Source organism: Oncorhynchus nerka, linkage group LG4 (assembly GCF_034236695.1).
Source record: "Oncorhynchus nerka isolate Pitt River linkage group LG4, Oner_Uvic_2.0, whole genome shotgun sequence".
NCBI lineage: Eukaryota > Metazoa > Chordata > Actinopteri > Salmoniformes > Salmonidae > Oncorhynchus > Oncorhynchus nerka.
In genome coordinates, this window is record NC_088399.1 from 9,408,365 (window position 1) to 9,429,935 (window position 21,571).

At 50.5% G+C, this 21,571-nt stretch overlaps 1 protein-coding gene across 1 annotated transcript in view; it reads left to right on the forward strand.

The window, feature by feature from the left end:
• The window catches only part of LOC135571352 (uncharacterized), a 94,479-nt gene extending 74,012 nt beyond the window's left edge, over positions 1 to 20,467 (forward strand). Inside the window, exon 5 of the mRNA XM_065017129.1 lies at positions 19,318 to 20,467. Coding sequence (XP_064873201.1) covers positions 19,318 to 20,467 — 1,150 coding nt within the window. The remainder of the gene's footprint in view (positions 1 to 19,317) is intronic.
• The last annotated feature ends 1,104 nt before the right edge of the window (positions 20,468 to 21,571 follow it).

The following is a 21,571-nucleotide window of genomic DNA, read 5'->3' on the forward strand; positions in this document are numbered from 1 at the left end:
GGTTGACACTAGGGTAACAGGGTTGAGACTAGGGCAACAGGGTTGAGACTAGGGTAATAGGGTTGAGACTAGGGTAACAGGGTTGAGACTAGGGTAACAGGGTTGAAGATGGTAACAGGGTTGACACTAGGGTAACAGGATTGAGACTAGGGTAACAGGGTTGAGACTAGGGTAACAGGGTTGAAGATGGTAACAGGGTTGAGACTAGGGTAACAGGGTTGAGACAAGGGTAACAGGGTTGAGACTAGGGCAACAGGGTTGAAGATGGTAACAGGGTTGAGACTAGGGTAACAGGATTGAGACTAGGGTAACAGGGTTGAGACTAGGGCAGCAGGGTTGAGACTAGGGCAACAGGGTTGAGACTAGGTAACATGGTTGAGACTATGGTAACAGGATTGAAGATGGTAACAGGGGTTGAGACTAGGGTAACAGGGTTGAGACTAGGGCAACAGGGTTGAACAGGGTAACAGGGTTGAGACAAGGGTAACAGGGTTGTGACTAGGGTAACAGGATTGAGACTAGGGCAGCAGGGTTGAAGATGGTAACAGGGTTGAGACTAGGGTAACAGGATTGAGACTAGGGTAACAGGGTTGAGACTAGGGTAACAGGGTTGAGACTAGGGTTGAGACTAGGGCAACAGGGTTGAAGATGGTAACAGGGTTGAGACTAGGGCAACAGGGTTGAGACTAGGGTAACAGGGTTGAGACTAGGGCAGCAGGGTTGAGACTAGGTTAACAGGATTGAGACTAGGGTAACATTGAGACTAGGGTAACAGGGTTGAGACTAGGGTAACAGGGTTGAGACTAGGGTAACAGGGTTGAGACTAGGGTAATAAGGTTGAGACTAGGGTAACAGGGTTGAGACTATGGTAACAGGTTTGAAGATGGTAACAGGGTTGAGACTAGGGTAACAGGGTTGAGACTAGGGTAACAGGGTTGAGACCATGGTAACAGGTTTGAGATGGTAACAGGGTTGAGACTAGGGTAACAGGGTTGAGACTAGGGCAACAGGGTTGAGACTAGGGCAACAGGGTTGAGACTAGGGTAACAGGGTTGAGACTAGGGTAACAGGGTTGAGACTAAGGTAACAGGGTTGAGACTAGCTAAGGTAACAGGGTTAAGACTAGGGGACAAAGATGATAACAGGTTGAGACTAGGGTAACAGGGTTGAGACTAGGGTAACAGGGTTGAGACTAGGGCAACAGGGTTGAGACTAGGGCAACAGGGTTGAGACAAGGGTAACAGGGTTGAGACTAGGGTAACAGGGTTGAGACTAGGGTAACAGGATTGAGACTAGGGCAACAGGGTTGAAGATGGTAACAGGGTTGAGACTAGGGTAACAGGATTGAGACTAGGGTAACAGGGTTGAGACTAGGGTAACAGGGTTGAGACTAGGGGCAAGGGCAACAGGGTTGAAGATGGTAACAGGGTTGAGACTAGGGCAACAGGGTTGAGACTAGGGTAACAGGGTTGAGACTAGGGCACAGGGTTGAGACTAGGTTAACAGGGTTGAGACTAGGGTAACAGGTTGAGACTAGGGTAACAGGGTTGAGACTAGGGTAACAGGGTTGAGACTAGGGCAACAGGGTTGAGACTAGGGTAATAAGGTTGAGACTAGGGTAACAGGGTTGAGACTATGGTAACAGGTTTGAAGATGGTAACAGGGTTGAGACTAGGGTAACAGGGTTGAGACTAGGGTAACAGGGTTGAGACCATGGTAACAGGTTTGAAGATGGTAACAGGGTTGAGACTAGGGGGTTGAACAGGGTTGAGACTAGGGCAACAGGGTTGAGACTAGGGTAACAGGGTTGAGACTAGGGTAACAGGGTTGAGACTAAGGTAACAGGGTTGAGACTAAGCTAAGGTAACAGGGTTAAGACTAGGGGAACAGGGTTGAAGATGATAACAGGATTGAGACTAGGGTAACAGGATTGAGACTAGGGTAACAGGGTTGAGACTAGGGTAACAGGGTTGACACTAGGGTAACAGGGTTGAGACTAGGGCAACAGGGTTGAGACTAGGGTAATAGGGTTGAGACTAGGGTAACAGGGTTGAGACTAGGGTAACAGGGTTGAAGATGGTAACAGGGTTGACACTAGGGTAATAGGGTTGAGACAAGGGTAACAGGGTTGAGACTAGGGCAACAGGGTTGAAGATGGTAACAGGGTTGAGACTAGGGTAACAGGGTTGAGACTAGGGTAACAGGGTTGAGACTAGGGCAACAGGGTTGAAGATAGGGCAACAGGGTTGAGACAAGGGTAACAGGATTGAGACTAGGGTAACAGGGTTGAGACTAGGGCAGCAGGGTTGAGACTAGGGCAACAGGGTTGAGACTAGGGTAACATGGTTGAGACTATGGTAACAGGATTGAAGATGGTAACAGGGTTGAGACTAGGGTAACAGGGTTGAGACTAGGGCAACAGGGTTGAGACAAGGGTAACAGGGTTGAGACAAGGGTAACAGGGTTGTGACTAGGGTAACAGGATTGAGACTAGGGCAGCAGGGTTGAAGATGGTAACAGGGTTGAGACTAGGGTAACAGGATTGAGACTAGGGTAACAGGGTTGAGACTAGGGTAACAGGGTTGAGACTAGGGCAACGGTTGAGACTAGGGCAACAGGGTTGAAGATGGTAACAGGGTTGAGACTAGGGCAACAGGGTTGAGACTAGGGTAACAGGGTTGAGACTAGGGCAGCAGGGTTGAGACTAGGTTAACAGGATTGAGACTAGGGTAACAGGATTGAGACTAGGGTAACAGGGTTGAGACTAGGTAACAGGGTTGAGACTAGGGTAACAGGGTTGAGACTAGGTAATAAGGTTGAGACTAGGGTAACAGGGTTGAGACTATGGTAACAGGTTTGAAGATGGTAACAGGGTTGAGACTAGGGTAACAGGGTTGAGACTAGGGTAACAGGGTTGAGACCATGGTAACAGGTTTGAAGATGGTAACAGGGTTGAGACTAGGGTAACAGGGTTGAGACTAGGGCAACAGGGTTGAGACTAGGGCAACAGGGTTGAGACTAGGGTAACAGGGTTGAGACTAGGGTAACAGGGTTGAGACTAAGGTAACAGGGTTGAGACTAAGCTAAGGTAACAGGGTTAAGACTAGGGGAACAGGGTTGAAGATGATAACAGGATTGAGACTAGGGTAACAGGATTGAGACTAGGGTAACAGGGTTGAGACTAGGGTAACAGGGTTGACACTAGGGTAACAGGGTTGAGACTAGGGCAACAGGGTTGAGACTAGGGTAACAGGGTTGAGACTAGGGTAACAGGGTTGAGACTAGGGTAACAGGGTTGAAGATGGTAACAGGGTTGACACTAGGTAACAGGATTGAGACTAGGGTAACAGGGTTGAGACTAGGGTAACAGGGTTGAAGATGGTAACAGGGTTGACACTAGGGTAATAGGGTTGAGACAAGGGTAACAGGGTTGAGACTAGGGCAACAGGGTTGAAGATGGTAACAGGGTTGAGACTAGGGTAACAGGATTGAGACTAGGGTAACAGGGTTGAGACTAGGGCAGCAGGGTTGAGACTAGGGCAACAGGGTTGAGACTAGGGTAACATGGTTGAGACTTGGAGATTGAAGATGGTAACAGGGTTGAGACTAGGGTAACAGGGTTGAGACTAGGGCAACAGGGTTGAGACTAGGGCAACAGGGTTGAAGGGCAACAGGGTTGAGACAAGGGTAACAGGGTTGAGACTAGGGTAACAGGATTGAGACTAGGGCAGCAGGGTTGAGACTAAGACAGGGTAACAGGGTTGAGACTAGGGTAACAGGATTGAGACTGGTAACAGGGTTGAGACTAGGGTAACAGGGTTGAGACTAGGGCAACAGGGTTGAGACTAGGGCAAACAAGGGTAACAGGGTTGAAGATGGTAACAGGGTTGAGACTAGGGTAACAGGTTGAGACTAGGGTAACAGGGTTGAGACTAGGGCAACAGGGTTGAAGATGGTAACAGGGTTGACACTAGGGTAACAGGATTGAGACTAGGGTAACAGGGTTGAGACTAGGGCAACAGGGTTGAAGATGGTAACAGGGTTGAGACTAGGGTAACAGGGTTGAGACTAGGGTAACAGGGTTGAGACTAGGGCAACAGGGTTGAGACTAGGGCAACAGGGTTGAGACTAGGGTAACAGGGTTGAGACTAGGGTAACAGGGTTGAGACTAGGGCAGCAGGGTTGAGACTAGGGCAACAGGGTTGAGACTAGGGTAACATGGTTGAGACTTGAGGATTGAAGATGGTAACAGGGTTGAGACTAGGGTAACAGGGTTGAGACTAGGGCAACAGGGTTGAGACTAGGGCAACAGGGTTGAGACTAGGGTAACAGGGTTGAGACAAGGGTAACAGGGTTGAGACTAGGGTAACAGGATTGAGACTAGGGGCAGGGTTGAAGATGGTAACAGGGTTGAGACTAGGGTAACAGGGGTTGAGACTAGGGCAACAGGGTTGAGACTAGGGCAACAGGGTTGAGACTAGGGCAACGGTTGAGACTAGGGCAACAGGGTTGAAGATGGTAACAGGGTTGAGACTAGGGCAACAGGGTTGAGACTAGGGTAACAGGGTTGAGACTAGGGCAGCAGGGTTGAGACTAGGTTAACAGGATTGAGACTAGGGTAACAGGATTGAGACTAGGGTAACAGGGTTGAGACTAGGGTAACAGGGTTGAGACTAGGGTAACAGGGTTGAGACTAGGGTAATAAGGTTGAGACTAGGGTAACAGGGTTGAGACTATGGTAACAGGTTTGAAGATGGTAACAGGGTTGAGACTAGGGTAACAGGGTTGAGACTAGGGTAACAGGGTTGAGACCATGGTAACAGGTTTGAAGATGGTAACAGGGTTGAGACTAGGGTAACAGGGTTGAGACTAGGGCAACAGGGTTGAGACTAGGGCAACAGGGTTGAGACTAGGGTAACAGGGTTGAGACTAGGGTAACAGGGTTGAGACTAAGGTAACAGGGTTGAGACTAAGCTAAGGTAACAGGGTTAAGACTAGGGGAACAGGGTTGAGAGATGGTAACAGGATTGAGACTAGGGTAACAGGGTTGAGACTTGAGGGTTGACTAGGGTAACAGGGTTGAGACTAGGTAACAGGGTTGAGACTAGGGTAACAGGGTTGAGACTAGGGTAACAGGGTTGAGACTAGGGTAACAGGTTGAAGATGGTAACAGGGTTGACACTAGGGTAACAGGGTTGAGACTAGGGTAACAGGGTTGAGACTAGGGCAACAGGGTTGAAGATGGTAACAGGGTTGAGACTAGGGTAACAGGATTGAGACTAGGGTAACAGGGTTGAGACTAGGGCAACAGGGTTGAAGATAGGGTAACAGGGTTGAGACTAGGGCAACAGGATTGAGACTAGGGTAACAGGGTTGAGACTAGGGCAACAGGTTGAGACTAGGGCAACAGGGTTGAGACTAGGGTAACATGGTTGAGACTATGGTAACAGGATTGAAGGGTAACAGGGTTGAGACTAGGGTAACAGGGTTGAGACTAGGGCAACAGGGTTGAGACTAGGGTAACAGGGTTGAGACAAGGGTAACAGGGTTGAGACTAGGGTAACAGGTTGAGACTAGGGCAACAGGGTTGAAGATGGTAACAGGGTTGAGACTAGGGTAACAGGGTTGAGACTAGGGTAACAGGGTTGAGACTAGGGTAACAGGGTTGAGACTAGGGCAACGGTTGAGACTAGGGCAACAGGGTTGAAGATGGTAACAGGGTTGAGACTAGGGCAACAGGGTTGAGACTAGGGTAACAGGGTTGAGACTAGGGCAGCAGGGTTGAGACTAGGTTAACAGGATTGAGACAGGGTAACAGGATTGAGACTAGGGTAACAGGGTTGAGACTAGGGTAACAGGGTTGAGACTAGGGCAACAGGTTGAGACTAGGGTAATAAGGTTGAGACTAGGGCAACAGGGTTGAGACATGGTAACAGGTTTGAAGATGGTAACAGGGTTGAGACTAGGGCAACAGGTTGAGACTAGGCAACAGGGTTGAGACCATGGTAACAGGTTTGAAGATGGTAACAGGGTTGAGACTAACAGGGTTGAGACTAGGGCAACAGGGTTGAGACTAGGGCAACAGGGTTGAGACTAGGGTAACAGGGTTGAGACTAGGGTAACAGGGTTGAGACTAAGGTAACAGGGTTGAGACTAAGCTAAGGTAACAGGGTTAAGACTAGGGGAACAGGGTTGAAGATGATAACAGGATTGAGACTAGGGTAACAGGATTGAGACTAGGGTAACAGGGTTGAGACTAGGGTAACAGGGTTGACACTAGGGTAACAGGGGTTGAGACTAGGGCAACAGGGTTGAGACTAGGGTAATAGGGTTGAGACTAGGGTAACAGGGTTGAGACTAGGGTAACAGGGTTGAAGATGGTAACAGGGTTGACACTAGGGTAACAGGATTGAGACTAGGGTAACAGGGTTGAGACTAGGGTAACAGGGTTGAAGATGGTAACAGGGTTGACACTAGGGTAACAGGGTTGAGACAAGGGTAACAGGGTTGAGACTAGGGCAACAGGGTTGAAGATGGTAACAGGGTTGAGACTAGGGTAACAGGATTGAGACTAGGGTAACAGGGTTGAGACTAGGGCAACAGGGTTGAGACTAGGGCAACAGGGTTGAGACTAGGGTAACATGGTTGAGACTATGGTAACAGGATTGAAGATGGTAACAGGGTTGAGACTAGGGTAACAGGGTTGAGACTAGGGCAACAGGGTTGAGACTAGGGCAACAGGGTTGAGACAAGGGTAACAGGGTTGAGACTAGGGTAACAGGGTTGAGACTAACAGGGTTGAGACTAGGGCAACAGGGTTGAGACTAGGGTAACAGGGTTGAGACTAGGGTAACAGGATTGAAGATGGTAACAGGGTTGAGACTAGGGTAACAGGGTTGAGACTAGGGCAACAGGGTTGAGACTAGGGCAACAGGGTTGAGATGGTAACAGGGTTGAGACTAGGGTAACAACAGGATTGAGACTAGGGTAACAGGGTTGAGACTAGGGCAGCAGGGTTGAGACTAGGGCAACAGGGTTGAGACTAGGGTAACAGGTTGAGACTATGGTAACAGGATTGAAGATGGTAACAGGGTTGAGACTAGGGTAACAGGGTTGAGACTAGGGCAACAGGGTTGAGACTAGGGCAACAGGGTTGAGACAAGGGTAACAGGGTTGAGACAAGGGTAACAGGGTTGTGACTAGGGTAACAGGATTGAGACTAGGGCAGCAGGGTTGAAGATGGTAACAGGGTTGAGACTAGGGTAACAGGATTGAGACTAGGGTAACAGGGTTGAGACTAGGGTAACAGGGTTGAGACTAGGGCAACGGTTGAGACTAGGGCAACAGGGTTGAAGATGGTAACAGGGTTGAGACTAGGGCAACAGGGTTGAGACTAGGGTAACAGGGTTGAGACTAGGGCAAGGGTTGAGACTAGGTTAACAGGATTGAGACTAGGGTAACAGGATTGAGACTAGGGTAACAGGGTTGAGACTAGGGTAACAGGGTTGAGACTAGGGTAACAGGGTTGAGACTAGGGTAATAAGGTTGAGACTAGGGTAACAGGGTTGAGACTATGGTAACAGGTTTGAAGATGGCAACAGGGTTGAGACTAGGGTAACAGGGTTGAGACTAGGGTAACAGGTTTGAAGATGGTAACAGGGTTGAGACTAGGGTAACAGGGTTGAGACTAGGGCAACAGGGTTGAGACTAGGGTAACAGGGTTGAGACTAGGGTAACAGGGTTGAGACTAGGGTAACAGGGTTGAGACTAAGGTAACAGGGTTGAGACTAAGCTAAGGTAACAGGGTTAAGACTAGGGGAACAGGGTTGAAGATGATAACAGGATTGAGACTAGGGTAACAGGATTGAGACTAGGGTAACAGGGTTGAGACTAGGGTAACAGGGTTGACACTAGGGTAACAGGGTTGAGACTAGGGCAACAGGGTTGAGACTAGGGTAATAGGGTTGAGACTAGGGTAACAGGGTTGAGACTAGGGTAACAGGGTTGAAGATGGTAACAGGGTTGACACTAGGGTAACAGGATTGAGACTAGGGTAACAGGGTTGAGACTAGGTAACAGGGTTGAAGATGGTAACAGGGTTGACACTAGGGTAATAGGGTTGAGACAAGGGTAACAGGGTTGAGACTAGGGCAACAGGGTTGAAGATGGTAACAGGGTTGAGACTAGGGTAACAGGATTGAGACTAGGGTAACAGGGTTGAGACTAGGGCAGCAGGGTTGAGACTAGGGCAACAGGGTTGAGACAAGGGTAACATGGTTGAGACTTGAGATTGAAGGGTAACAGGGTTGAGACTAGGGTAACAGGGTTGAGACTAGGGCAACAGGGTTGAGACTAGGGCAACAGGGTTGAGACAAGGGTAACAGGGTTGAAGATGGTAACAGGGTTGAGACTAGGGTAACAGGGTTGAGACTAGGGCAACAGGGTTGAGACTAGGGTAACAGGGTTGAGACTAGGGTAACAGGGTTGAGACTAGGGTAACAGGGTTGAGACTAGGGTAACAGGGTTGAGACTAGGGCAACAGGGTTGAGACTAGGCAACAGGGTTGAGACTATGGTAACAGGGTTGAGACTAGGGCAACAGGGTTGAGACTAGGTTAACAGGATTGAGACTAGGGTAACAGGTTGAGACTAGGGTAACAGGGTTGAGACTAGGGTAACAGGGTTGAGACTAGGGTAACAGGGTTGAGACTAGGGTAATAAGGTTGAGACTAGGGTAACAGGGTTGAGACTATGGTAACAGGTTTGAAGATGGTAACAGGGTTGAGACTAGGGTAACAGGGTTGAGACTAGGGTAACAGGGTTGAGACCATGGTAACAGGTTTGAAGATGGTAACAGGGTTGAGACTAGATGGTAACAGGGTTGAGACTAGGGCAACAGGGTTGAGACTAGGGCAACAGGGTTGAGACTAGGGTAACAGGGTTGAGACTAGGGTAACAGGGTTGAGACTAAGGTAACAGGGTTGAGACTAAGCTAAGGTAACAGGGTTAAGACTAGGGGAACAGGGTTGAAGATGATAACAGGTTTGAGACTAGGGTAACAGGATTGAGACTAGGGTAACAGGGTTGAGACTAGGGTAACAGGGTTGACACTAGGGTAACAGGGTTGAGACTAGGGCAACAGGGTTGAGACTAGGGTAATAGGGTTGAGACTAGGGTAACAGGGTTGAGACTAGGGTAACAGGGTTGAAGATGGTAACAGGGTTGACACTAGGGTAACAGGATTGAGACTAGGGTAACAGGGTTGAGACTAGGGTAACAGGGTTGAAGATGGTAACAGGGTTGACACTAGGGTAATAGGGTTGAGACAAGGGTAACAGGGTTGAGACTAGGGCAACAGGGTTGAAGATGGTAACAGGGTTGAGACTAGGGTAACAGGATTGAGACTAGGGTAACAGGGTTGAGACTAGGGCAGCAGGGTTGAGACTAGGGCAACAGGGTTGAGACTAGGGTAACATGGTTGAGACTATGGTAACAGGATTGAAGATGGTAACAGGGTTGAGACTAGGGTAACAGGGTTGAGACTAGGGCAACAGGGTTGAGACTAGGGCAACAGGGTTGAGACAAGGGTAACAGGGTTGAGACAAGGGTAACAGGGTTGTGACTAGGGTAACAGGATTGAGACTAGGGCAGCAGGGTTGAAGATGGTAACAGGGTTGAGACTAGGGTAACAGGATTGAGACTAGGGTAACAGGGTTGAGACTAGGGTAACAGGGGTTGAGACTAGGGCAACGGTTGAGACTAGGGCAACAGGGTTGAAGATGGTAACAGGGTTGAGACTAGGGCAACAGGGTTGAGACTAGGGTAACAGGGTTGAGACTAGGGCAGCAGGGTTGAGACTAGGTTAACAGGATTGAGACTAGGGTAACAGGATTGAGACTAGGGTAACAGGGTTGAGACTAGGGTAACAGGGTTGAGACTAGGGTAACAGGGTTGAGACTAGGGTAATAAGGTTGAGACTAGGGTAACAGGGTTGAGACTATGGTAACAGGTTTGAAGATGGTAACAGGGTTGAGACTAGGGTAACAGGGTTGAGACTAGGGTAACAGGGTTGAGACCATGGTAACAGGTTTGAAGATGGTAACAGGGTTGAGACTAGGGTAACAGGGTTGAGACTAGGGCAACAGGGTTGAGACTAGGGCAACAGGGTTGAGACTAGGGTAACAGGGTTGAGACTAGGGTAACAGGGTTGAGACTAAGGTAACAGGGTTGAGACTAAGCTAAGGTAACAGGGTTAAGACTAGGGGAACAGGGTTGAAGATGATAACAGGATTGAGACTAGGGTAACAGGATTGAGACTAGGGTAACAGGGTTGAGACTAGGGTAACAGGGTTGACACTAGGGTAACAGGGTTGAGACTAGGGCAACAGGGTTGAGACTAGGGTAATAGGGTTGAGACTAGGGTAACAGGGTTGAGACTAGGGTAACAGGGTTGAAGATGGTAACAGGGTTGACACTAGGGGGTTGAGACTAGGGTAACAGGGTTGAGACTAGGGTAACAGGGTTGAAGATGGTAACAGGGTTGACACTAGGGTAATAGGGTTGAGACAAGGGTAACAGGGTTGAGACTAGGGCAACAGGGTTAAGATGGTAACAGGGTTGAGACTAGGGTAACAGGATTGAGACTAGGGTAACAGGGGTTGAGACTAGGGCAGCAGGGTTGAGACTAGGGCAACAGGGTTGAGACTAGGGTAACATGGTTGAGACTATGGTAACAGGATTGAAGATGGTAACAGGGTTGAGACTAGGTAACAGGGTTGAGACTAGGGCAACAGGGTTGAGACTAGGGCAACAGGGTTGAGACAAGGGTAACAGGGTTGAGACAAGGGTAACAGGGTTGTGACTAGGGTAACAGGATTGAGACTAGGGCAGCAGGGTTGAAGATGGTAACAGGGTTGAGACTAGGGTAACAGGATTGAGACTAGGTAACAGGGTTGAGACTAGGTAACAGTTGAGACAGGGCAACAGGGTTGAGACTAACAGGGTTAACTAGGCAACAGGGTTGAGACTAGGGTAACAGGTTGAGACTAGGGTAACAGGGTTGAGACTAGGTAACAGGATTGAGACTAGGTAACAGGTTGAGACTAGGGTAACAGGGTTGAGAGACAGGGTTGAGACTAGGGTAATAAGGTTGAGACTAGGGTAACAGGGTTGAGACTATGGTAACAGGTTTGAAGATGGTAACAGGGTTGAGACTAGGGTAACAGGGTTGAGACTAGGGTAACAGGGTTGAGACCATGGTAACAGGTTTGAAGATGGTAACAGGGTTGAGACTAGGGTAACAGGGTTGAGACTAGGGCAACAGGGTTGAGACTAGGGCAACAGGGTTGAGACTAGGTAACAGGGTTGAGACTAACAACAGGGTTGAGACTAAGGTAACAGGGTTGAGACTAAGCTAAGGTAACAGGGTTAAGACTAGGGGAACAGGGTTGAAGATGATAACAGGTTTGAGACTAGGGTAACAGGATTGAGACTAGGGTAACAGGGTTGAGACTAGGGTAACAGGGTTGACACTAGGGTAACAGGGTTGAGACTAGGGCAACAGGGTTGAGACTAGGGTAATAGGGTTGAGACTAGGGTAACAGGGTTGAGACTAGGGTAACAGGGTTGAAGATGGTAACAGGGTTGACACTAGGGTAACAGGATTGAGACTAGGGTAACAGGGTTGAGACTAGGGTAACAGGGTTGAAGATGGTAACAGGGTTGACACTAGGGTAATAGGGTTGAGACAAGGGTAACAGGGTTGAGACTAGGGCAACAGGGTTGAAGATGGTAACAGGGTTGAGACTAGGGTAACAGGATTGAGACTAGGGTAACAGGGTTGAGACTAGGGCAGCAGGGTTGAGACTAGGGCAACAGGGTTGAGACTAGGGTAACATGGTTGAGACTATGGTAACAGGATTGAAGATGGTAACAGGGTTGAGACTAGGGTAACAGGGTTGAGACTAGGGCAACAGGGTGAACAGCAACAGGGTTGAGACAAGGGTAACAGGGTTGAGACAAGGGTAACAGGGTTGTGACTAGGGTAACAGGATTGAGACTAGGGCAGCAGGGTTGAAGATGGTAACAGGGTTGAGACTAGGGTAACAGGATTGAGACTAGGGTAACAGGGTTGAGACTAGGGCAGCAGGGTTGAGACTAGGTTAACAGGATTGAGACTAGGTAACAGGTTGAGACTAACAGGGTTGAGACTAGGGTAACAGGGTTGAGACTAGGGCAACAGGTTGAGACTAGGGTAATAAGGTTGAGACTAGGGTAACAGGGTTGAGACTATGGTAACAGGTTGAAGATGGTAACAGGGTTGAGACTAGGGTAACGGGGTTGAGACTAGGGTAACAGGGTTGAGACCATGGTAACAGGTTTGAAGATGGTAACAGGGTTGAGACTAGGGTAACAGGGTTGAGACTAGGGCAACAGGGTTGAGACTGGTAACAGGGTTGAGACTAGGGTAACAGGGTTGAGACTAAGCTAAGGTAACAGGGTTGAGACTAGGGAAGATGGAACAGGGTTGAAGATGATAACAGGTTTGAGACTAGGGTAACAGGATTGAGACTAGGGTAACAGGGTTGAGACTAGGGTAACAGGGTTGAGACTAGGGTAACAGGGTTGAGACTAGGGCAACAGGGTTGAGACTAGGGTTGAGACTAGGGTAACAGGGTTGAGACTAGGGTAACAGGGTTGAAGATGGTAACAGGGTTGACACTAGGGTAACAGGATTGAGACTAGGGTAACAGGGTTGAGACTAGGGTAACAGGGTTGAAGATGGTAACAGGGTTGACACTAGGGTAACAGGGTTGAGACTAGGGTAACAGGGTTGAGACTAGGGCAACAGGGTTGAGAGATGGTAACAGGGTTGAGACTAGGTAACAGGTTGAGACTAGGGTAACAGGGTTGAGACTAGGGCAGCAGGGTTGAGACTAGGGCAACAGGGTTGAGACTAGGGTAACATGGTTGAGACTATGGTAACAGGATTGAAGATGGTAACAGGGTTGTTAGACTAGGTAACAGGGTTGAGACTAAGGTAACAGGGTTGAGACTAAGCTAAGGTAACAGGGTTGAGACTAGGTAACAGGGTTGAAGATAGGGTAACAGGATTGAGACTAGGGTAACAGGATTGAGACTAGGGTAACAGGGTTGAGACTAGGGTTGACACTAGGGTAACAGGGTTGAGACTAGGGCAACAGGGTTGAGACTAGGGTAACAGGGTTGAGACTAGGGTGGTTGAGACTAGGGTAACAGGGTTGAAGATGGTAACAGGGTTGAGACTAAGCTAGGTAACAGGGTTGAGACTAGGGTAACAGGGTTGAAGATGAGGTTGAGACTAGGGTAACAGGGTTGAGACTAGGGTAACAGGGTTGAGACTAGGGTAACAGGGTTGAGACTAGGGTGAACAGGGTTGAGACTAGGGTAACAGGGTTGAGACTAGGGTAACAGGGTTGAGACTAGGGTAACAGGGTTGAAGATGGTAACAGGGTTGAGACTAGGGTAACAGGGTTGAGACTGAGTAACAGGGTTGAAGATGGTAACAGGGTTGAGACTAGGGTAACAGGGTTGAGACTAGGGTAACAGGGTTGAGACTAGGGCAACAGGGTTGAAGATGGGTTGAGACTAGGGTAACAGGATTGAGACTAGGGTAACAGGGTTGAGACTAGGGTAACAGGGTTGAGACTAGGGCAAACAGGGTTGAGACTAGGGTAACAGGGTTGAAGATGGTAACAGGGTTGAGACTAGGGTAACAGGGTTGAGACTAGGGCAACAGGGTTGAGACTAGGTAACAGGGTTGAGACTAGGGTAACAGGGTTGTAAAGATTGAGACTAGGGCAACAGGGTTGAAGATGGTAACAGGGTGAGACTAGGGTAACAGGATTGAGACTAGGGTAACAGGGTTGAGACTAGGGCAACAGGGTTGAGACTAGGGTAACAGGGTTGAGACTAGGGTAACAGACTAGGGCAGGGTTGAAGATGATAACAGGGTTGAGACTAGGGCAACAGGGTTGAGACTAGGGTAACAGGGTTGAGACTATGGTAACAGGATTGAGACTGGTAACAGGGTTGAGGTAACAGGGTTGAGACTAGGGTAACAGGGTTGAGACTAGGGTAACAGGGTTGAGACTAAAGTTGAGACTAGGTAACAGGGTTGAGACTAGGGGTAACAGGGTTGAAGATGGTAACAGGGTTGAGACTAGGGTAACAGGGTTGAGACTAGGGTAACAGGGTTGAGACCATGGTAACAGGTTTGAAGATGGTAACAGGGTTGAGACTAGGTAACAGGGTTGAGACTAGGGCAACAGGGTTGAGACTAGGGCAACAGGGTTGAGACTAGGGCAACAGGGTTGAGACTAGGGTAACAGGGTTGAGACTAGGGCAACAGGGTTGAGACTAGACTAGGGTAACAGGGTTGAGACTGGCAACAGGGTTGAAGATAAGGTAACAGGGTTGAGACTAGGGCAACAGGGTTGAAGATGATAACAGGTTTGAGACTAGGGTAACAGGATTGAGACTAGGGTAACAGGGTTGAGACTAGGGCAACAGGTTGAAGATGGTAACAGGGTTGAGACTAGGGTAACAGGGTTTGAGACTAGGGCAACAGGGTTGAGACTAGGGCAACAGGGTTGAGACTAGGGTAACAGGGTTGAGACGATGGTAACAGGGTTGAGACTAGGGCAACAGGGTTGAAGATGGTAACAGGGTTGAGACTAGGGTAACAGGATTGAGACTAGGGTAACAGGGTTGAGACTAGGGCAACAGGTTGAAGATGGTAACAGGGTTGAGACTAGGGTAACAGGTTGAGACTAGGGTAACAGGGTTGAGACTAGGGTAACAGGGTTGAGAAGGGATGGTAACAGGGTTGAGACTAGGGTAACAGGGTTGAGACTAGGGTAACAGGGTTGAGACTAGGGCAACAGGGTTGAAGATGGCAACAGGGTTGAGACTAGGGTAACAGGGTTGAGACTAGGGTAACAGGGTTGAGACTAGGGTAACAGGGTTGAGATGGTAACAGGGTTGAGACTAGGGCAACAGGATTGAGACTAGGGCAACAGGGTTGAGACTAGGGTAACAGGGTTGAGACTAGGGTAACAGGATTGAGACTAGGGTAACAGGGTTGAGATGGTAACAGGGTTGAGACTAGGGTAACAGGGTTGAGACTAGGGCAACAGGGTTGAGACTGGTAACAGGGTTGAGACTAGGGTAACAGGGTTGAGACAGGGTTGAAGATGGTAACAGGGTTGAGACTAGGGTTGAGACTAGGGTAACAGGTTTGAGACTAGGGTAACAGGGTTGAGACTAGGGTAACAGGGTTGAGACTAGGGCAGCAGGGTTGAAGATGGTAACAGGGTTGAGACTAGGGTAACAGGGTTGAGACTAGGGTAACAGGGTTGAGACTAGGGTAATAAGGTTGAGACTAGGGTAACAGGGTTGAGACTATGGTAACAGGTTTGAAGAGAGGGTTGAGACTGGTAACAGGGTTGAGACTAGGGTAACAGGGTTGAGACCATGGTAACAGGTTTGAAGATGGTAACAGGGTTGAGACTAGGGTAACAGGGTTGAGACTAGGGCAACAGGGTTGAGACTAGGGCAACAGGGTTGAGACTAGGGCAACAGGGTTGAGACTAGGGTAACAGGGTTGAGACTAGGGCAACAGGGTTGAGACTAGGGCAACAGGGTTGAGACTAGGGTAACAGGGTTGAGACTAGGGCAACAGGGTTGAAGATGGTAACAGGGTTGAGACTAGGGCAACAGGGTTGAAGATGGTAACAGGGTTGAGACTAGGGTAACAGGATTGAGACTAGGGTAACAGGGTTGAGACTAGGGCAACAGGGTTGAAGATGGTAACAGGGTTGAGACTAGGGTAACAGGGTTTCAGACTAGGGCAACAGGGTTGAGACTAGGGCAACAGGGTTGAGACTAGGGTAACAGGGTTGAGACGATGGTAACAGGGTTGAGACTAGGGCAACAGGGTTGAAGATGGTAACAGGGTTGAGATGGTAACAGGGTTGAGACTAGGGTAACAGGGTTGAGGTTGAAGATGGTAACAGGGTTGAGACTAGGGTAACAGGATTGAGACTAGGGTAACAGGGTTGAGACTAGGGTACAGGGTTGAGACTAGGGCAGCAGGGTTGAAAATGGTAACAGGGTTGAGACTAGGGTAACAGGGTTGAGACTAGGGTAACAGGGTTGAGACTAGGGCAACAGGGTTGAAGATGGTAACAGGGTTGAGACTAGGGTAACAGGTTTGAGACTAGGGTAACAGGGTTGAGACTAGGGCAACAGGGTTGAAGATGGTAAAAGGGTTGAGACTAGGGTAACAGGATTGAGACTAGGGTAACAGGGTTGAGACTAGGGTAACAGGGTTGAGACTAGGGCAACAGGGTTGAAGATGGTAACAGGGTTGAGACTAGGGTAACAGGATTGAGACTAGGGTAACAGGGTTGAGACTAGGGCAACAGGGTTGAAGATGGTAACAGGGTTGAGACTAGGGTAACAGGGTTGAGACTAGGGTAACAGGGTTGAGACTAGGGTAACAGGGTTGAGACTAGGGCAGCAGTGTTGAAGATGGTAACAGGGTTGAGACTAGGGTAACAGGATTGAGACTAGGGTAACAGGTTTGAGACTAGGGTAACAGGGTTGAGACTAGGGTAGCAGGGTTGAGACTAGGGTAACAGGGTTGAGACTAGGGCAGCAGGGTTGAAGATGGTAACAGGGTTGAGACTAGGGTAACAGGGTTGAGACTAGGGTAACAGGGTTGAGACTAGGGTAACAGGGTTGAGACTAGGGCAGCAGTGTTGAAGATGGTAACAGGGTTGAGACTAGGGTAACAGGGTTGACACTAGGGTAACAGGGTTGAGACTAGGGCAACAGGGTTGAGACTAGGGTAATAGGGTTGAGACTAGGGTAACAGGGTTGAGACTAGGGTAACAGGGTTGAAGATGGTAACAGGGTTGACACTAGGGTAACAGGGTTGAGACTAGGGTAACAGGGTTGAGACTAGGGTAACAGGGTTGAAGATGGTAACAGGGTTGACACTAGGGTAATAGGGTTGAGACAAGTGTAACAGGGTTGAGACTAGGGTAACAGGGTTGAGACTAGGGTAACAGGGTTGAGACTATGGCAGCAGGGTTGAGACTAGGGCAACAGTGTTGAGACTAGGGTAACAGGGTTGAGACTAGGGTAACAGGGTTGAGACTATGGTAACAGGATTGAAGATGGTAACAGGGTTGAGACTAGGGTAACAGGGTTGAGACTAGGGTAACAGGGTTGAGACTAGGGCAACAGGGTTGAGAAAAGGGTAACAGGGTTGAGACAAGGGTAACAGGGTTGTGACTAGGGTAACAGGATTGAGACTATGGTAACAGGATTGAGACTAGGGCAACAGGGTTGAGACTAGGGTAACAGGGTTGAGACTAGGGTAATAGGGTTGAGACTAGGGCAACGGTTGAGACTAGGGCAACAGGGTTGAGACTAGGGTAACAGGGTTGAGACTAGGGTAACAGGGTTGAGACTATGGTAACAGGATTGAAGATGGTAACAGGGTTGAGACTAGGTAACAGGCTTGAGACTAGGGTAACAGGGTTGAGACTAGGGTAACAGGGTTGAGACTAGGGCAGCAGGGTTGAAGATGGTAACAGGGTTGAGACTAGGGTAACAGGATTGAGACTAGGGTAACAGGGTTGAGACTAGGGTAACATGGTTGAGACTAAGGCAACGGTTGAGACTAGGGCAACAGGGTTGAAGATGGTAACAGGGTTGAGACTAGGGCAACAGGGTTGAGACTAGGGTAACAGGGTTGAGACTAGGGCAGCAGGGTTGAGACTAGGTTAACAGGATTGAGACTAGGGTAACAGGATTGAGACTAGGGTAACAGGGTTGAGACTAGTGTAACAGGGTTGAGACTAGGGTAATAAGGTTGAGACTAGGGTAACAGGGTTGAGACTATGGTAACAGGTTTGAAGATGGTAACAGGGTTGAGACTAGGGTAACAGGGTTGAGACTAGGGTAACAGGGTTGAGACCATGGTAACAGGATTGAAGATGGTAACAGGGTTGAGACTAGGGCAACAGGGTTGAGACTAGGGCAACAGGGTTGAGACTAGGGTAACAGGGTTGAGACTAGGGCAACAGGGTTGAAGATGGTAACAGGGTTGAGACTAGGGCAACAGGGTTGAAGATGGTAACAGGGTTGAGACTAGGGTAACAGGATTGAGACTAGGGTAACAGGGTTGAGACTAGGGCAACAGGATTGAAGATGGTAACAGGGTTGAGACTAGGGTAACAGGATTGAGACTAGGGTAACAGGGTTGAGACTAGGGTACAGGGTTGAGACTAGGGCAGCAGGGTTGAAAATGGTAACAGGGTTGAGACTAGGGTAACAGGGTTGAGACTAGGGTAACAGGGTTGAGACTAGGGCAACAGGGTTGAAGATGGTAACAGGGTTGAGACTAGGGTAACAGGTTTGAGACTAGGGTAACAGGGTTGAGACTAGGGCAACAGGGTTGAAGATGGTAACAGGGTTGAGACTAGGGTAACAGGATTGAGACTAGGGTAACAGGATTGAGACTAGGGTAACAGGGTTGAGACTAGGGCAACAGGGTTGAAGATGGTAACAGGGTTGAGACTAGGGTAACAGGATTGAGACTAGGGTAACAGGGTTGAGACTAGGGTAACAGGGTTGAGACTAGGGCAGCAGGGTTGAAGATGGTAACAGGGTTGAGACTAGGGTAACAGGATTGAGACTAGGGTAACAGGGTTGAGACTAGGGTAACAGGGTTGAGACTAGGGTAACAGGGTTGAGACTAGGGTAACAGGGTTGAGACTAGGGCAGCAGGGTTGAAGATGGTAACAGGGTTGAGACTAGGGTAACAGGATTGAGACTAGGGTAACAGGGTTGAGACTAGGGTAACAGGGTTGAGACTAGGGTAACAGGGTTGAGACTAGGGTAACAGGATTGAGACTAGGGTAACAGGATTGAGACTAGGGTAACAGTGGGAAGTCAGCGGGTGGTCAGGGGGAGGTCAGCGGGTGATCAGGGGAGGTCAGCGGGTGGTCAGGGGAGGTCAGCGGGTGGTCAGGGGGTGGCCAGCGGGTGGTCAGGGGAGGCCAGCGGGTGGTCAGGGGAGGTCAGCGGGTGATCAGGGGAGGCCAGCGGGTGATCAGGGGAGGTCAGCGGGTGGTCAGGGGAGGCCAGCGGGTGGTCAGGGGAGGTCAGCGGGTGATCAGGGGAGGCCAGCGGGTAGTAAGGGGGAGGTCAGCGGGTGGTCAGGGGAGGTCAGCGGGTGATCAGGGGGAGGTCAGCGGGTGATCAGGGGAGGCCAGCGGGTGATCAGGGGAGGTCAGCGGGTGGTCAGGGGAGGTCAGCGGGTGGTCAGGGGAGGCCAGCGGGTGGTCAGGGGAGGCCAGCGGGTGGTCAGGGGAGGCCAGCGGGTGATCAGGGGGAGGTCAGCGGGTGGTCAGGGGAAGTCAGCGGGTGGTCAGGGGAGGTCAGCGGGTGATCAGGGGAGGTCAGCGGGTGATCAGGGGGGAGGCCAGCGGGTGATCAGGGGAGGTCAGCGGGTGGTCAGGGGAGGCCAGCGGGTGATCAGGGGAGGTCAGCGGGTGGTCAGGGGGAGGCCAGCGGGTGGTCAGGGGAGGTCAGCGGGTGATCAGGGGAGGTCAGCGGGTGATCAGGGGAGGCCAGCGGGTGGTCAGGGGGAGGCCAGCGGGTGGTCAGCGGGATGCCAGCGGGTGGTCAGGGGAGGCCAGCGGGTGGTCAGGGGAGGCCAGCGGGTGGTCAGGGGAGGCCAGCGGGTGGTCAGGGGAGGTCAGCGGGTGATCAGGGGAGGCCAGCGGGTGGTCAGCCAGCGGGTGGTCAGGGGGAGGCCAGCGGGTGGTCAGGGGAGGCCAGCGGGTGGTCAGGGGAGGCCAGCGGGTGGTCAGGGGGAGGCCAGCGGGTGGTCAGGGGGAGGCCAGCGGGTGGTCAGGGGGAGGTCAGCGGGTGATCAGGGGGAGGCCAGCGGGTGGTCAGAGGGAGGCCAGCGGGTGGTCAGGGGGAGGCCAGTGGGTGGTCAGAGGGAGGTCAGCGGGTGGTCAGGGGGAGGCCAGCGGGTGGTCAGAGGGAGGCCAGCGGGTGGTCAGGGGGAGGCCAGCGGGTGGTCAGAGGGAGGCCAGCGGGTGGTCAGAGAGAGGCCAGCGGGTGGTCAGAGAGAGGCCAGCGGGTGGTCAGAGAGAGGCCAGCGGGTGGTCAGAGGGAGGCCAGCGGGTGGTCAGAGGCCAGCGGGTGGTCAGAGAGAGGCCAGCGGGTGGTCAGAGAGAGGCCAGCGGGTGGTCAGAGAGAGGCCAGCGGGTGGTCAGGGAGAGGCCAGCGGGTGGTCAGGGGGAGGTCAGCGGGTGGTCAGAGGGAGGCCAGCGGGTGGTCAGGGGGAGGCCAGCGGGTGGTCAGGGGAGGCCAGCGGGTGGTCAGGGGAGGTCAGCGGGTGATCAGGGGAGGCCAGCGGGTGGTCAGAGGGAGGTCAGCGGGTGATCAGGGGGAGGCCAGCGGGTGGTCAGAGGGAGGCCAGCGGGTGGTCAGGGGGAGGCCAGCGGGTGATCAGGGGGAGGCCAGCATGGAGGTCCAGCACTTGTTACGCCTCTTGTATCCACCGTTGTTGAGCCGATCACGTCAAACCACACTGCTGTCTCATCCATGGCAATGATGTTTAATAAAATAAAATAAATGTTTAACCTTTATTTAGCTAGGCTAAGTCAGTTAATAACAAGTTCTTATTTACAATGACGGCCTACCCCCGGCCAAACCCGGACAGCGCTGGGCCAATTGTGCGCCGCCCTATGTTACTCCCAATCACGGCCGGATGTGATACAGGCTGGAAATGAACCAGGCTCTGTAGTGACGCCTCTAGCATACAGGCTTCTGTCTATGGACAGAGTTTGTTTTGCAGGCCCAGCGCCCCTGGTGGGCGGAGTTTGTTTTGCAGGCCCAGCGCCCCTGGTGGGCGGAGTTTGTTTTGCAAGCCCAGTGCCCCTGGTGGGAGGAGTTTGCATATTTCAGACCATTCCATCTGGGGCACCGAGCCATGCGAAACAACCTGCCCCTATAACAGAAAGGGGGATTCCCTGGTCAGTATATAGATCATCTTTGCTACCGCAAAAGTGTTGCTACAGCTCTCAACAACATTGCTGCCCTGAATGTACCTGGACAAAGCACAGAGGGAGAAACTTAAAGTAGAAACGACTTTGAGCCATAATGACTCACATGCGTTGACATGTGAATTCTTAGAGATTGGTGAGGTTTAAGAGGGTGTGAATGATGCTGAATGGGCGTAAACAAAGAAGGTCTCTCTTAGTGTGAAAATCACAGCAAAAATCTTTCCCAGCAGCATGACTTTCCCATGTTTTCTCCAACTACACTGGTTTGAATCTCTGAGTCTGTACTTTTATCAAACCTAAATATTCTAAAAAAGATATATATTTTTAACTTAAGCTCACATAGAACTGTGCCGTCACATATTTAGATACTGGTGTCGCATGCTATGTTCAACAGCACAAATATTATTTTGCAAAGTGAATAGTCCCAAGAAATACACC